Below are 15,805 nucleotides of genomic sequence, written 5' to 3'. Positions count from 1 at the left end.
ACAACAAACAGCTACACTATGTGATATTACAATATAATAACGTATTAACTTAAATAATAATGTAGCCCACAGCGCTGTTCACAGATTACCATTATTGAATTCATTTTAAAATGCTAGGGAATAGCTATTCGTGTATGACAGTTAGTATAAAAAGTAAAATAGAAAAGATAATAATACAGTAATAATATAAAATCAAAAAAATAAAATCTAAAAATGTACCTATGATCGTATTTTGTTGTAGCATACAGTATTGTGTACGTATTTTTGGTGACCATTGGTAGGTCAATAGTTGAGTTATTGTGAACAGACAAACAGCGCGAGGTACCTAGGTACACTCAGTGTTTTGTAAATTAAGTTCGTTCAGTACAGCGCGGTGACGATGTTCTGTTAACTTCGAGTGTAACATGACAAGTGGATAAAACAAGACTATTAGGTACGTTGTTTTAAATAATACATAATTAAAATTATATGACTGCCATATCAAAATCAATCCAGTAGTTTTTGCGTAAAAGAGTAATAACATAGGTACAATATCCCCACGCATAGTACATTCATGCAAACTTTGCAATTTATAATATAAGTTACCTAGTAGAATACGAAATAAGATGCTTTATCTGGCGGGAGAGTAATGAAATCACTGTGTGGATCGTGACTTGTGAGTGCAGGTGCGCCATCTGTCGGCGGCGGCGCGAAGCACTGCGTCGCACTCGGCGCTAGCGACCCGCGCGCTGTGCCCGCGCGCCAGCAGGGGGCGCCACTCCACGACCTCGATGGCGCAATGCTCACCATGCCGGACTGTCGAACCTGGGTTCCCAGGTTCGATTCCCGGTTCATTCAACATTTCTGTGACGAGCATGCTTGTTGGCCGTGGTCTGGGTGTTGTAATATGTATTTATAAATATGTACCATTGTATGTTGTTTATCAGTTGTGTTAGCACCCATACATAACACAAATTAATTAATACCTTAGGTACCATGAGGCTAACCGACCGTGAAAGGAAAAGTGTCCCGACATTTTATCGGGTGTGTCGTACATAATCACATTAAATTAAATACGTTAATATACCGGTTAATATATGTCAATTAACACAAAGAAAGGAATAAAATACGTAAAAATAAAAAAACAGTTTTTTTTTTTTTCAAAAAAAGTGATTACAAAAATTTGCGAGAATTAGAACGCCATTTATGAGTCAGTCATTACAAACAACTGAAATTCTCCCTTGACAACTAACAGCCGTGAACTGGTCAAAACATTCAATACTACTAACTTTATCTCTGCTTTACACATGATTTTGTAAATTATGAAAAAGTTAAATATATTTTTTATTAAGTCAAACTGTTACCTTAAGGATGAAGTCAAATTTAATATTATCGATATCGACTTCATCCTTAAGGTATAGGAATACAAATGGCTGCAAGCTGCAAGAGATGTACGTATCAGACTTTTTCTCATGAAATAAGGGACTTTCCCAAAAGACATCAACGAGCGGGCGCGGTTCAACCACCATCATGTTGTTACGTAGTCTTTGAGACCAGGCGTCCGACGTACGGCCGACGTACGGCCGACGGACGGCCGACGGACGGCCGTAGCGTATTTTTCCAATATTATGTTTGTTTATTTGCATCCAATAGGCTCCGGATATACTAAACTTATTTGAACACTTCTTTCCCTGTCAGAACTGACGCGTGCAACGGCTAGTTTGCAATATATTGGGCATTGGCTGTGCTCAAATATTTAAAACGAATTGCTTTCTCGCGGTATCACACCCGAGTTTAAATATAGCCTATGTTCACCGGGGATAATGTAGCTTCCCAACAGTGAAAGAATTGTACAAATAGGTCTAGTACTTTCAGAGCCTATTCATGTCAAACAAACAATCAAATCTTTCGTCTTGATACTATAAGTGTAGATAGACAAAAATATATCATTTTGCCCGGTAAAATCAGCTACATTCTAAAGTAGCAAAACGCCTGTGTATACGCCCTATTCCATCTGATCCACTACCTAGGGCACCTCTGCACCCTTCCATATGCAGTTATGCATACCTCTGAAAATAAACTACAATAACATTCTACTTCCGTAAGCACACAAATAGACATAGCTTGTCGTGCAATGCTGATACAAATAAAATTCGTAGCGAAAAATAATTATAATCCTTTATGTTATCTTTTTCCTGCAGATCACATGAGGTTACAGAAAAGCCCCAGTCATCCCGACTGTCACTGCGGTACAATTCAGCAGATCTCACACATGATGCAATACAAGACCTAGTTACCTAAACAGCTTGATGTTCCCATCCACGATTCCTGCAAATCATATCAAATTGTAATCACTAAAATATCGAAATGTAGAACAACTAATTTTCCAATATTCGTACTTTTTTTACTACTTACTTTCTGTACATTTTGTACATTGGCACGCAATTGATTGCAATAATTTCCTAAATACATACATAATTTGTGTTTTATTAAAATCAACATCTGCACTCGAAAAACAACCCGATATTTTTTATGACTCTGTTAGGTAGTCTGCAGTGGCCGCGAGTCTATGCCTGGCTCCCGCAACCTGGCAACCACTGGTGTTGGACGAGTGCAGCCAACTGCGCTCCAATGAGTTTCAAACGGACGGGTATGTACAAAATGTATTATTCTCATAATGCCTTATAATGAGAACATAATGCCATACAACACTTCAATTCTACAAGGTAAGTTATAACAGTGGCTATTAGAAGTTCGTAAGTAGTATCTAGTAGGTAACTGCCATAATATCCTACATTTTTTTTATAAAACCATTTTTTAGCAACAAAGGCACATAGAAAATACATTTCCTTATTTAGTATATCATCCATACTAATATTATAAAGCTGAAGAGTTTGTTTGTTTGTTTGTTTGAACGCGCTAATCTCAGGAACTACTGGTCCGATTTGAAAATTTCTGTCAGTGTTAGATAGCCCATTTATCGAGGAAGGTTATAGGCTACTTTTTATCCCGGTACGGGAAGTAGTTCCCACGGGATGCGGGTGAAACCGCTGGCAGCAGATAGTAGAATATACACATCAGCATACTTTATTAGACACAGGAAGTGCACAGTACCCCGGCGGCGCTGCCTATAATACGCAGCACTTTCACTAGCCTTGTAGATTTGTTCGCGACCCATCATCTACTAACAAGTATGCTATTCTTCAAATAGTGCGTCGCGAGTCAGTTGAGACGAACCTTATCTTGGTTTATTAAGTATTTGCGCATAACTCATTTAGAACTATTTAGAAACGAAACGAATCCGGTGTTAAGATACGTTATCAGACGCATTAGTTACGAAGTTATGTTGCGGAGGTACTGTACTGATGCTATGTATGTTTTCTTTGTTATGAATCATGACAACACTATGCAACAAATCATAGTTAATAAACAATCTTCAAATAGTCCATGATGTCATTATCTGGGATATTCAGGCCGCAGAGAGAATGTAGTGGTGATGCGTTAATGCGGCGGAGTGTCCAACAAAATGTTTGAGACAAATCATTTATTTAGCTTGTTTGTATAACCAAGGCCAAGGTAATCAAAGTTTTTAATTTCAAGGTGGTATTAACAATTGAAAATGCTGTATAATATAATATAAGTACCTATAATTAACGAACAACTCAAAGCCAACAAACAACCTTTACATAATAAGTAATCAATGGGTTATGTATAAAAATGTAATACTACAAGATAAGTAGGCAGATACGCTGTCATAAAACAAGACATTTAGGTCAAGCAGCTTGTCTTGAGCATAGATTATAGAGCCGTTTGATTGATCGACTATAATAGTACATCCTGTAGATGTAATGTTACGGTCGAGGCGGCTTCTATCAGCTTCTGCGTAATTACTCACATTGTTGTAGCGACTGCACTGCGTGTGCCCACCGCGGCCTGTGGATCAATCAACATTATTTTTATAGCCACGCTATTGGGCATATAACTGCTATGTGAGTAGCTCAGCACTGTTAAGTTGTATATTAGCTACTTCATCCTCAATTAATCAAAGTAGTTACTACTTATGTACCTGGTAAAGTATGTGTTATATGCGAAGGAAGAATAAAATCTTTACTACGCATTTGACTGTCTATTCATTAGTTGATATCTATCCAAAGTTTTTTCTTTATCATTTCCTCTTATCTAATTAGCGTTTATAACATAACAACAAGAGCGAGTCATCGTTGTAAGTGAAAATATAGAGATAGTGGACATTTGGATTTGTTTATGAAGATATTTGTTGGGTAATGTGTCGGTGATCAGTGCAGCGTCAGGATGACAGCTCGCGGTGACGTCACCGCGCCCCGCGCCCCCCCCCCCCACCCCGCGCCCCTCACCCCGCCCCGCGCGCCCGCACCGCTAGTGACTACTGTTTGTTCTACTGTACTGTGAGTTCAATGACTTGTTTACCTCGTGTACATATTTCTAGAAACAATTCCTATCACTGATCATGATTTAATGATAACCTCGATAACCGTATCGTAAGTACATACCTATAATAAGTTATGATATAACGTGTACTTTGTACAGATAGCGAGAACGCCTTCGAATGGATGTTATATATATTTATTCCTTTATTTCAGGCCACCCATACAGAATACAAATACACATACATAACAATACTTATAAATAACCTAATACTAATACATCAAATTAGGTATATAACTATCCCTAATGCACACGAAGTATCGGCGTCGTGTGACGCCGCGTGGTGTCGCGTAGCCCTCCTCGGAACCTCCGATAGACGATACCCTTCGGTCAAAACTCTTCCTTGAGGGAGGTCGCGATGTGACGAGATGAGTTGAAACTCGCATCATGAACGAATTGAAGTTCGTATTGTGGCGCGACTCCAACTTGTCCACCCTCAAGGTCCAGTTGTACATGCATGTTGTTACTGCCTGAGCCGTTGTGACGTGGACATGGTGCGCTGCGGGGAGCTCCTGCACCATCACAAACAGCCCCACTAGGAAGGTGCCCACTACCAGTGGCGGATTAATGTATAAGCACTACAAGCGCGTGCTTGGGGCCCCTGTTCTCCAGGGGCCTCCATCCTCTGCTGGCGTTTCATTTTATACTTACATTTTATCGAGATTCATCCACAATATGTCCGAAATCACAAGGCGCGAGCAGTTCGGGAGTGACCCTTCATACACCTCTAAACTTGATTGGTCGCAGTGCTGTTGATTGTTGTACGATCGCAGTGAATATTTTTTTCAATTGTGCAGTTGTTATAAAATTTTGTTTCGGCTTCTACTCATCGTTGGGCAGTTTAAAGTTTAAAGTTTAAAAGAATTAATAGGCAACGATAGCGTTCTGAAGTCGCTATCGGACACTCGTTGGGAAGCTCACGCTGTAACTACGAGTGCAATATTTATTTATTTATTTACATGGGAAACCTACAGCTAAAGAAAATAAACTAAGAACAGTATGGTAAACGGACAGCCAATTACAGGTCTCCACGTATAGATACAGATGTATACAAACAAATCTGTGAACAACATTATATAAGAAGAGTACTGCCAACAAGAAAGGAAATATAATAATAACAAAATCAAAATATTACAGTTTGTATTAATGAAAAAAGTTAAGGCTAGGACACTTTCTGGCCGAGGACACACTTGTCGTAAATGGATCAAAATCATGCTGTTTACATATGTTATTGAAGCTTCTACTTGCACGCACAATGAATGAATTCTGCCTATAATTCGACGAAGTAAGTGGTACACACAACGGTGGATTAAATCGTTTCAATTTACTAGGGACATTAAAATAGAATTTAGATAGAATATCGGGGCTGTTAATGTTGTTATTAAAAGTCTTCAGTAGAAATACGCAGTCAGAAATCTCCCGACGAATGCTTAGAGGCAGTATATGATATTTTTTACATAGTTTAAGGTAATTTTCTGACTTGTAGGGTATTTTTTGGTGAAAACATAGGTATTTTATAAATCTCTTTTGAATGCTTTCAATTCGATCAATATATTTATGATACCGTGGGTTCCAAACCTCGGATGCGTACTCCAAGTGACTTCTAACAAAAGTGCAGTATAGGATTTTTAATGTTTTGGCTTGTGTGAAGCGCTTTAGCGACTATTTTGCCAACATGTTCTTCAAAGCTAAGTTTGGAGTCATGGTGAACCCCAAGATCACGGATGCAATGGGATCTAGGTAGTGGTTGATCATCAAGAGTGTACGCTGAAGCAATGGTTGAGTGCTTACGCGAATATGTAATGACCGAGCATTTCGCAGGGTTGAGATCAAGCTTGCTTCTCCAACAATATTCTTCTAGGCATCTTAGATCATTCTGAAGTGCTATCACGTCCATAGGAGATGATATTGTGGCATAGATCTTCATGTCATCGGCGAAACACAGTAACTTGGATGAACTCAGGCAAGCATCGATGTCGTTTATATAGATTATAAATAGTAAAGGCCCGAGCAAGGACCCTTGGGGGACGCCACTAGGTATAGGAACCCAGCTAGACATATAATTATTCAACACAACAGCTTGAGATCTTTCCTCGACATAAGAAGAAAACCATCTAAGTAAGTCTCCGCGTATTCCCATACCCTGAAGCTTCGATAAAAGTATATTGTGATCGATTCGGTCAAAAGCCTTACTATAATCAGTATAGACGACATCGACCTGCTTACCCTTATCCATAGCATCAGTGATATAATCATTAAGTAGGATTAAGTTAGTAACGGTGGACCTTCCTTTTAAAAAGCCATGTTTTAAAGGACTGAAAGAATTTTTTAGAGCAGAATAGACTTGATTATAAATAATCCTTTCGAAGACTTTGGCAATTATACATAGCTTCAATATAACAAACATATCGGAAAATTTTGGATGCTTTAGATCAGTGGTTCTTAACCGGTGGTCCGCGGACCAGTGGTGGTCCTTGGAGGCATTCCAAGTGGTCCGCGGACCAAAGATTCGCGACGTTGTTATCGATCTTACGTATATATCCATCTTACTTGACCAACAGAAAAAAAATGAAGGTTTGAAATGTAGCCCTTTTACGTAATTTTGGCTCTGAGTCTTAAAAAATAATCAAGATTTCTCGCTCGCTTCGCTCGGAAAATTCAGAAACTATATGTTCTCGTTTTTACATTTGTCAACAAATAAAAAGTTAAGTACGTTTGGGCTACATTGTACGTAATTTTGGTTCTGAGTCTTAAAAATAATTAAAATTTCGCGCTCGCTTCGCTCGCGTATTCAGAAACAATGTGCCTTCGTTTTTGCATTTGTCAACAAACAAAAAATTAAGTATGTTTGGGATACATTTTACCTCCGTACGAGTCCGAAAAAAATGTCGCGCTCGCTTCGCTCGCGCATTTGTAACTACATAGGCATCACGCTCGCTTCGCTAGGTCAATTTCTTCAACCTTACATTCCATTCCCTCCATTTCCATTTAAGCAATAGAGGGTCTACACAGGCTCTGTGCTTAGGGCCTCGGATACTCTTAATCCGCCACTGCCCACTACATGATTACTTTATAACCATTGCTCATCTGCCGCGCAACAAACGTTTAGTTCAACCTGCCAGGCAAAAGCAGAATCAAATTGTTTTTATTTCAAATAGGCCTTTCTTTGCAGGCTCTTATGAAACGTCACATTAAGGCGCGTCCCCGAGCAAAACGCAGCGGAAGCCGTTTATTGTACTGTTTTTTGAAGTCAACTTCTCTTTGTCTAAAACAAATACCAACTAATAAAAAATACATAAAATTTGTAGACATTCTTGACTCTTGAACGGTATTTTTTTTTTAGTTTTAAGCAGAATAATGTCTCATTATAGGGTCACAACAAAACCACAGAAATGAGAAATAATCTAAACTAATATTATAAAGCTGAAGATTTTTTTTGTTTGTTTGAACGCGCTAATCTCAGAAACTGCTGGTCCGATTTGGAAAAATTCTTTCAGTGTTAGATAGCCCATTTATCGAGGAAGGCTATAGGCTACTTTTTATCCGGGTTCGTGCAGAAGTTTTCACGGGATGCGGGTGAAACCGCTGGCAGAAGCTAGTCACTAATAAGATGCATCTCTTCGTAAAGTAACTATAATTTTTATTTGCTACCTAAACGAATAGATAGGTAATTTAATAACGAACATTATGGTAATCTTATTTTTTTCAAAACACGAACATTTTATTTTATAAACATTTTAATCCAAAATATGAGCGTTCTCGCTACGTATTTCTTGCGCCGTGTTTGTATGGCGCGGAGGCTCAAGGTCATTTGCTCAGGGCAATGCGTATAGCTGCGGGTGCCGTCACCGCCCGCGCCCGGGTGTCACTGAGGTGTCAGCGTGTGTCGCGTCAGTCGTCAGTCGCGCTCGCGCTGCGCAGGAGCGCTGTCGCAGAACTAGGCTAACATTCCCCTTCTCCTAAGTGATATGTTCTGCATGGCAATTACCGTCGTTATCGTCATACTCGACGCAATCGCTTCCTTCACTGTCATGCAATACCTGTCCTTATCTATGTAAATAATAAGAAGCGCCTTAACACGACCACTTTCGAGAACAAAGAATAATAATTATTAACTTCTCAATACGTCGGAATCGTTTATTTTAAGCTATATTCACCGACTACTGAAAGACTTCTGCACCAATTTGCGAATATTATTTTAGTTTTACATAGTCATCAGGTCAGGATCTGAAGAAACCCTGAGAAATTGAGGACAAATGACGAAAATTGTAGGCATTGGGTAAAAACATAGCATAACATAGCAGCTACAGCAATACATCATCTACAAGAATGTCCACTTTCTAACTGTCATGAGAGACATTCTGGCGACAGACGGACGCACAGACCAACGGACAGCAAAGCCTCGTTTGTTCAAAGGGGTACATGTTATTGGCCAACCTCGATTCCAGGACAAGCTAGTTTTGGATAGGCCAAATTAGTTCTTCACATCACTAGCATTCGATTTAACAAAGCAAGACTCCGAAATATCATTAAAACTGTTCCACAAACTGATAGCTACGTGCAAGAAGGCAACGATACTCTGCAATTCTAGACGCCACCAAAGCATACCATGTAAACATACCTACGAAAAATCTGTCTTCTATTCTGGCTTTTAACGACGAATCTTTATCGTTGTAATTAATAGTTTAAAAAACAGAAAAACAAGCTAAAACAGCATCTTAAAAATATTGTTTTTTACCCACGACGGAACAGAACACAGCAGGTATAGGCAGTTAGGGTGAGAGATGTGCGTTTGTGTGTGTGTTTTCCATATTGTCATTCCATGCCTTCTGAGTATTTTATTCAGTTAATCTATTTATTTTGATGTTCTAGTTATATACTATAATTTAGACTAGGCCATACTAGTTTATCCTAGAGAGTTCGTATTTATAGGCGACTCTAGTTAAACCTGTCGCATTTAAGAAGATAAATAGTTTACATAAATTATGGAATTGACGCTACACATCTTTCCTAACATTTTTTTTAGAACTTGTTCAGCCTACGCAAAACTAGTTTAGTCCTGTAATCGGGTTTGGCCTGCAACATATGTATGTATGTTATGTATATAAATAACAATATCAGATTCTTACATGTATTGCCTAAAAAAGAAATTGTTATAGGTATTTGCAGTTTTAACCGAAAAGTAAGTAGGAGTCAATGATGATAAGTACTCGCTAAGGTTATAAAATTAAAAAATGCTCCCATAGAACAGGCATGATTTTTCGGCCGGTCTTAGATACGTCGGTAATGGTATCGAGTTACAATCTTTTTATTTCTGATTATTATTTTTCCTTATTAATTTAAACTGAACTTGGTTTGATTTGAGGCGCACTTTGTACTTTGCTCAGTAACCTCGCGTCGGCGCCTGCCTCGATATCTGTGAAGGTTCGACTAGGCCCTCAATTAACGTGTTTCGTCGTCAATTAATGCGATCATATTTCTATTCCAGTATCTATCTAGAAGTAAAAAATATTTCGTAATCGCTTAGCCGTTGCTTGTAACTTGCGTGCGACCCGCCTCGGCTCCGCACAGGCAGGCGCAATGCTGATACTAAATTTTAATACACTACGTTATACTTTTCTCTTCAATCATTCTATCTATTAAAAAGAACCGCATCAAAATCCATTGTATCGTTTTAAACATTTAAGCATACATAGGAATATAGAGGGACAAAGAAATGTACTTTGTTTCATGCTATGTAGTGATGTATAATTGAATAAACGATTACTGTCAGTCAGCTGGGTATTAAACACAGATTCATCTTTAAACGTATCATTTTAAGTATCTGCCAACCTATAAGATCTTAACTCACAACTTGATTTATAAATAAGTGTTTTTCTGAGATAGTAGTCATGTTGCTAGTCACGATGATTCACAATTTGTTATCTACGAACAGCTGCTACGCCATCGTGACTTCACAGTTCTAATAAATTAATGCATCCTTGGCAGTCGTTAAAGGTATTCAAAAGCCAGGAAGTCTGACACCAGTCTAACCAAGGGGTATTTGGGTTGCCTGGGTAACTGGGTTGAGGAGGTCAGATAGGCAGTCGCTCCTTGTTAAACACTGGTACCCAGCTGCATCCGATTAGAATGGAAGCCGACCCCAACATACCTAGTTGGGAAAGCTCAGCAGATGTTTAGGCAAGTTAGCAAGACACAAGTTTCTTCAGATGCAATACTTCTGAGATTTATTTACGCTTGAAAGTTGTAATTGAACAACATTTCTTACTAAAGTTTTTGCTTCCTCGTGTGATGCACGAGTCGAGGGTTCGATTCGCAGGTCTCATTTTAAGGGATTTAATTTTACAAGTATGACAAAGCAGCTCGGGGTCTGTGAGTGCTACTCTGGAACGCACTTTAGACTTTACAAAACACTTCTTTTGAGCATATCTGACATGCGGAGGAAGGAAAGATGAGCGGAAATGCCATTGACATCGGCAGGCCTCTTCTTGTAGGTCAAATAATAACGTACGCTAGGCATTACCGAAACAATCAGTTACTAGGTTCTGTGCTAAACTATTGCTAACTTTGTAAGAGAACTACTTGGGCTATTGTGATGGGATGCTAATAGACTAGGAACGAGAAAACTACGGGAACTGTGGCACCTGCTGATAACAATGTACTACACCTAAAACTAGTTAAAACAACTAAAAAACACTCTTCTAAGAAGCAATAAAAAACATTTCATCAAAGTAAATGTCTGAATTACTGTTACAGCCTTTTTATCGGCCCACTGCTGGGCACAGGCCTCCTCTCACACGGAGAAGGATTGAGCATTAAATGAAAATTAAATGTCTGAATTATTTTGTAATTTAATACTTTTTTATAGGTACCTAAATCATAGTGCTGCATTTCAAATAGCCAATCCGGGCTACTAATAACATTAGTATTTAATAAATGAACTAACAAAAGTTAACAAAACAAAACAAAGTAAACAAAAGGTAGGAATAGCGGTTCCGAGAAAAACCTAACAGGTACCTATAGAACTTAGGTTTATATCAACTTATTTCTTAATTTATTCCAAATGTTGTTATCTTTTTTTATCGCACAGTTCACAAGCTGAGGTGGTTCTTATTGATTAATTATAAGAAATGAGGGATTTTACTCTTTTCTTGGCTGATCCCTAGATGGCGCTGATTTTGGTACGTTACTGCAAGGAAAGGAGCCTCATATCTTTTTTGTCCCACTGATGGGCAAAGGCCTCCCCATATAATTTTGAAGTCGTATAACGAAACGTAGACACTGACATTCAGTGGCTGACAGTCAGTTTGGTTTACAACAGTGTGTGAACCAATAATTGTTTTCTGTGAGATATTTATATCAACCACAGAAGAATACATTGAAACGAGTAACATTTGGAATATTCTCGTCTAAAACTTAATAACAGATGATGAGGTAAGGTCGAAGTCCGCAGAGTCCGCAGTATGTCCGCGTCTGCGCAGAGCCACAAACATCACCTTGTTTTTTACTCGTTTGAAAACAAACCTTAATCACGATGACTATGCACAATATTTGACCAATCGCTGTTCTTGGTAAACACTTGCAGTATTAAGTATGCATACATATTATAATAGTAAGTAGAGTACATATAGCGCATCTAACCATATTTTCTTTACACTTTTGAACTGTCCAGAACTTGTTGCTAATGTGTAGGAAGCAGAACTAAAACTAACGAATAGTGTTTGCAATATGCACTTACAGCCCTCCTAACCGTGGAGTTGGTCAGTTGGGAGGGTCTCTCTTTGAATGCGCCTCATTACATACGTATGTACCCCGCTTAAAACTTTGAACTGCTTGACCTTAGCGGGTACGCTATAATTTACGAGTTAAGATCATGGCACATGTGACCGGTACGGCACGGCAATGCACAGCTGCTGTTAGGTAGCTGCAAGCTCACTGTCACCTCGCGCCGTTGACTTTTTATATTGACGACAGCCTCGTTGGTCTAGTGGTCGACAGCGCGACCGCTGTGCACGAGGTCTCGGGTTCACTTCCGGGAAATTTCCTAGTGGTATTTAGAAAATTTCATAATGCAGTCTGTAGTCTGGAAGTTGGTGTTCGATACACCCGTGCATCGGAGAGCACGTAAATGTTGGTCCTACGCCTGGTCTCTCTCCGGACGTGTCGGATTGCCCTCCCATCGAGCGATGTGATTAAAAGAATAATCACTGCACCTGTGACAGTGCAAATCCCCAAGCACTTAAGGTAATATGTCCTACACAGTTGGCTGATCTAATACGAGAACAGCCGCCGCGGCTGAAATCGGCCGTGGATGCTATCATATTGACGTGTGCCATAAGCTTTATAGCATTAGAGTACACAATTACTAGAGAGAACCTCATCTTTATCTGTAACTAATAGCTGTATTTCCCACCATTATTTAATGAGTTAAGATCAATCAATAGAAATTACATTAATATGCTACAAAGCAAAATTATTACAGGAAGGTATAGTTGACGTAATTCTGATCAGCTGTTTGACAGGTCAGAGAAATATACAGATTACAATTGAGCAAATATACTTATCAGATTACCATATAAAGTGCTTGCAGGCGCCAAAGGTTGACATGACATGGACACCCACGTCATGGCTGTACCGATGCTCGGCTGCAGCTGATGCACACTCGCCTCTGGCCCTCAACCGTCCTTGCGAGTCACGACGCCGGATGAAAGTGGAACTACCAGTACTAACATTCTTAATCTACTCTGTATGAAGTCTTCATGAAAAGTAAAAATAGCGAGCCTGAGAAGTATTGCAGCCGCAGACACGAGCCACAGCCCTGAGAGCGGGTAGCACACGCACTATACAACACTCACGGAACTTCATATATTTTGTTAAAAGTAAAAGTCTGAAACATGGATAATGACTGCTCATCGAGTGCTCATTTTAAATTAATCGGATTTCAGTCCTTATTGGGAAAATGAGTTTCTTGCTTGTCTTAGAATACAGTACTGTGATAGTATCTTATTTCTGCAGCAACATGTTTGGCTGCAAGTTTAATCTGAACTAGCGTCGGTTCTTGCAAATCCGCCGATAGCTAACAATCATTAATGGAGCTAGTTGTGAGTGGAACACCACTTGAAAGGCTTCAATCTATTTCAGCGATTTCGGCCTCACCCAGAATGGACCCTCAGACCCAGTGCATCACCGATTTACTAACAACCACTAGTGAAGTTACCTACCCGAGAGACGATACTTGCTGACTAAAGTATTTAAAAGGAAGTTATTTCATAATAATCAATAATAGCTAGAACCATAAAAATTAACAAAACGCAAATAATGTAAAGTGCATTTCAATGTAAAAAGCTCCTTAATTACCTACCAATTAAACTTGCACGTTTGTTATTGGTTCACTTAAAAACTAGTGGACTGATTTCATAAACTTCTTTCACCATTTAGAACGCTATATTATCCTTGAGCAACATTGGCTTCCGATTCGTGTTTGGGTAGGTAGTGCCCTCGGAGCGCGGGTGAAACCGCGAGAAACACCTATTACATAAGGTGAGATAAGTACATGTTTTGGGCACACAGATCGCGGACCGGTACGAGCGCGGCGCGGGCTCCCTCGGCCCCGGGAGACTCGTAATCTTAAAACGATCAGCAAAGTTATAAAATGGCTTTAATTAAATATCACAATATATGTATAATCTACGCACAAAACCTTGTAAAATACAATCTCACAGCAGTCTGTAATGGTTGCATTGTGTCACACAGCACACACTCCCGCTGAGCGCGTCAGCCGAACAGGTAGGTGTAGAGCAGGGTGACCACGATGCCCAGCAGCACCGGGAACTTCCACGAGCTCGTGAAGCTGCTGTCGCTGTCCACCTTGCTGTCCTCCCAGGAGATCTGCCGCTTCTGTATGTGCCGGCGCTCGGCCTCCACCACCTCGCCCACCACGTACTTTTTCATGAGCTCCTTGGCGTCCAGGCTGTGGCCCACGTCGTCGAAGTCCTCGGACGCGTCCTTGCCGGCCACGTTGACCAGCACCTCGTGCCCACCGGGGTGCTCGTCCAGGAACTTGGTCACGTTGTACACCACATTGTCGATAATGAAAACCGCTTCCTCTCTGGTGGTCCACTTGGACACCTCCTCGCGAGTGAATTGTCTGACGGTCATGTCTGGGCGCGCGCGAGCTGCTCGGAGCGGGGCGGAGTACTGGCGAGTGCGCGCGGCGCTGCGCCGGCGACACCGCGCGCCTCCCCCGCCGCCCGCGCCCCGCACCTCGACGCTGCCGAGATAAAAACGCTTATCATATTAATATGAATCATCCTCCGACATGCTTAGTTCTTACCGAGCAGAACGATACTGTCCCACGTATACTTCATTCATTGAAGGCCTCAGATGTTCTACTACTTGCAATGTTTTTGCCAAAACAATTAACAGATTGCCACTTCACTACATAGTATAAAACAAAGTCGCTTTTTCGGTCCCTATGACCCTTGGTACGCTTAAATCTTCAAAACTACGCAACCGATTTTCATGCGGTTTTTTTTTTATTGATAGAGTGATTGAAGAGGAAGGATTATACCTATGTATAATAACATTCATTAAATAGTCGGGAAGTACTGTTATCCCTGGCGAAACCTGGGTCGCTAGTCAAAAATACGCTTCAAATCATCATCCTCCTGCCCTTATCCCAATTTATTTGTTGTCGGCATGTTTTCTTCTTCCATACTCTTCTATCTGCCGTCATCTCACAAGTTACACCCTTTCTTACCATATCTACTTTCACACTATCCATCCATCGTTTCTTTGGTCTTCCTCTTCCACTATATGCGTCCACGTTCATACTCATCACCTTCCTCACAACATGACTCTCAATCCTCCGCATCACATGCCCATACCATGACATCCGGTTTCCACGTATTTTTTCTGTTACCGGCGCCACTTTCAAACTTCCTCTTACCTACATACTCATTCCTCACTCTATCCATTCGCGTAACACCACAATATATTCCTCTTAACATTCTCATCTCTGCCACATGCAATTGTCTTTCATTCGTCGCTTTTATGAAAAATACGCTTCAAATAGGCATCATTATTTACCTACTCGAATTTTTCAGCAGTAACCACATACATATCAACAAGAAATCTCAGAGCAGCTGCCATGTTGGTAACTGTCAGGTGGCCAATATGTATATTTATTCTACGTATAGGAAGTGAGCGACACTGAAAATTAGGCTGATAAAAAAGATTTTTTCAAACTTTACAACACTATATTCCATTTGACTAACTAAAGACAAACTTCTGTTTATGCGGGAGGTAATGCCAAAACATACTGAACACTAGCCGTTTTCCCGCGGTTTCAACCGTGCCCCAT

General features: G+C 40.1%; 1 protein-coding gene and 1 long non-coding RNA gene across 2 annotated transcripts; one reads left to right on the top strand and one right to left on the bottom strand.

Moving 5' to 3' along the window:
- Positions 1-1,342: 1,342 nt before the first annotated feature.
- On the top strand, positions 1,343-2,457 carry LOC124633155. Its single transcript, XR_006984706.1, has 2 exons — positions 1,343-1,430; positions 2,181-2,457. It is a non-coding gene; the product is annotated as an uncharacterized LOC124633155 (long non-coding RNA).
- An 11,627-nt stretch (positions 2,458-14,084) lies between these two features.
- On the bottom strand, positions 14,085-14,660 carry LOC124633232 (cytochrome b5-like). Its single transcript, XM_047168407.1, has one exon. It carries the CDS (start codon positions 14,599-14,601, stop codon positions 14,218-14,220), a length of 384 nt encoding a protein of 127 aa, XP_047024363.1. The 5' UTR covers positions 14,602-14,660; the 3' UTR covers positions 14,085-14,217.
- Positions 14,661-15,805: the final 1,145 nt, after the last annotated feature.

Source organism: Helicoverpa zea, chromosome 1 (genome assembly GCF_022581195.2).
Source record: "Helicoverpa zea isolate HzStark_Cry1AcR chromosome 1, ilHelZeax1.1, whole genome shotgun sequence".
Lineage (NCBI taxonomy): Eukaryota > Metazoa > Arthropoda > Insecta > Lepidoptera > Noctuidae > Helicoverpa > Helicoverpa zea.
Note: the sequence above shows the minus strand (reverse complement) of the source record. Positions and strands in the feature narration are given on the sequence as shown.

Bases quoted from the DNA above. Each gene is read 5' to 3' on its own strand.
- LOC124633232 (XM_047168407.1), bottom strand. From the start codon at position 14,601: ATGACCGTCAGACAATTCACTCGCGAGGAGGTGTCCAAGTGGACCACC.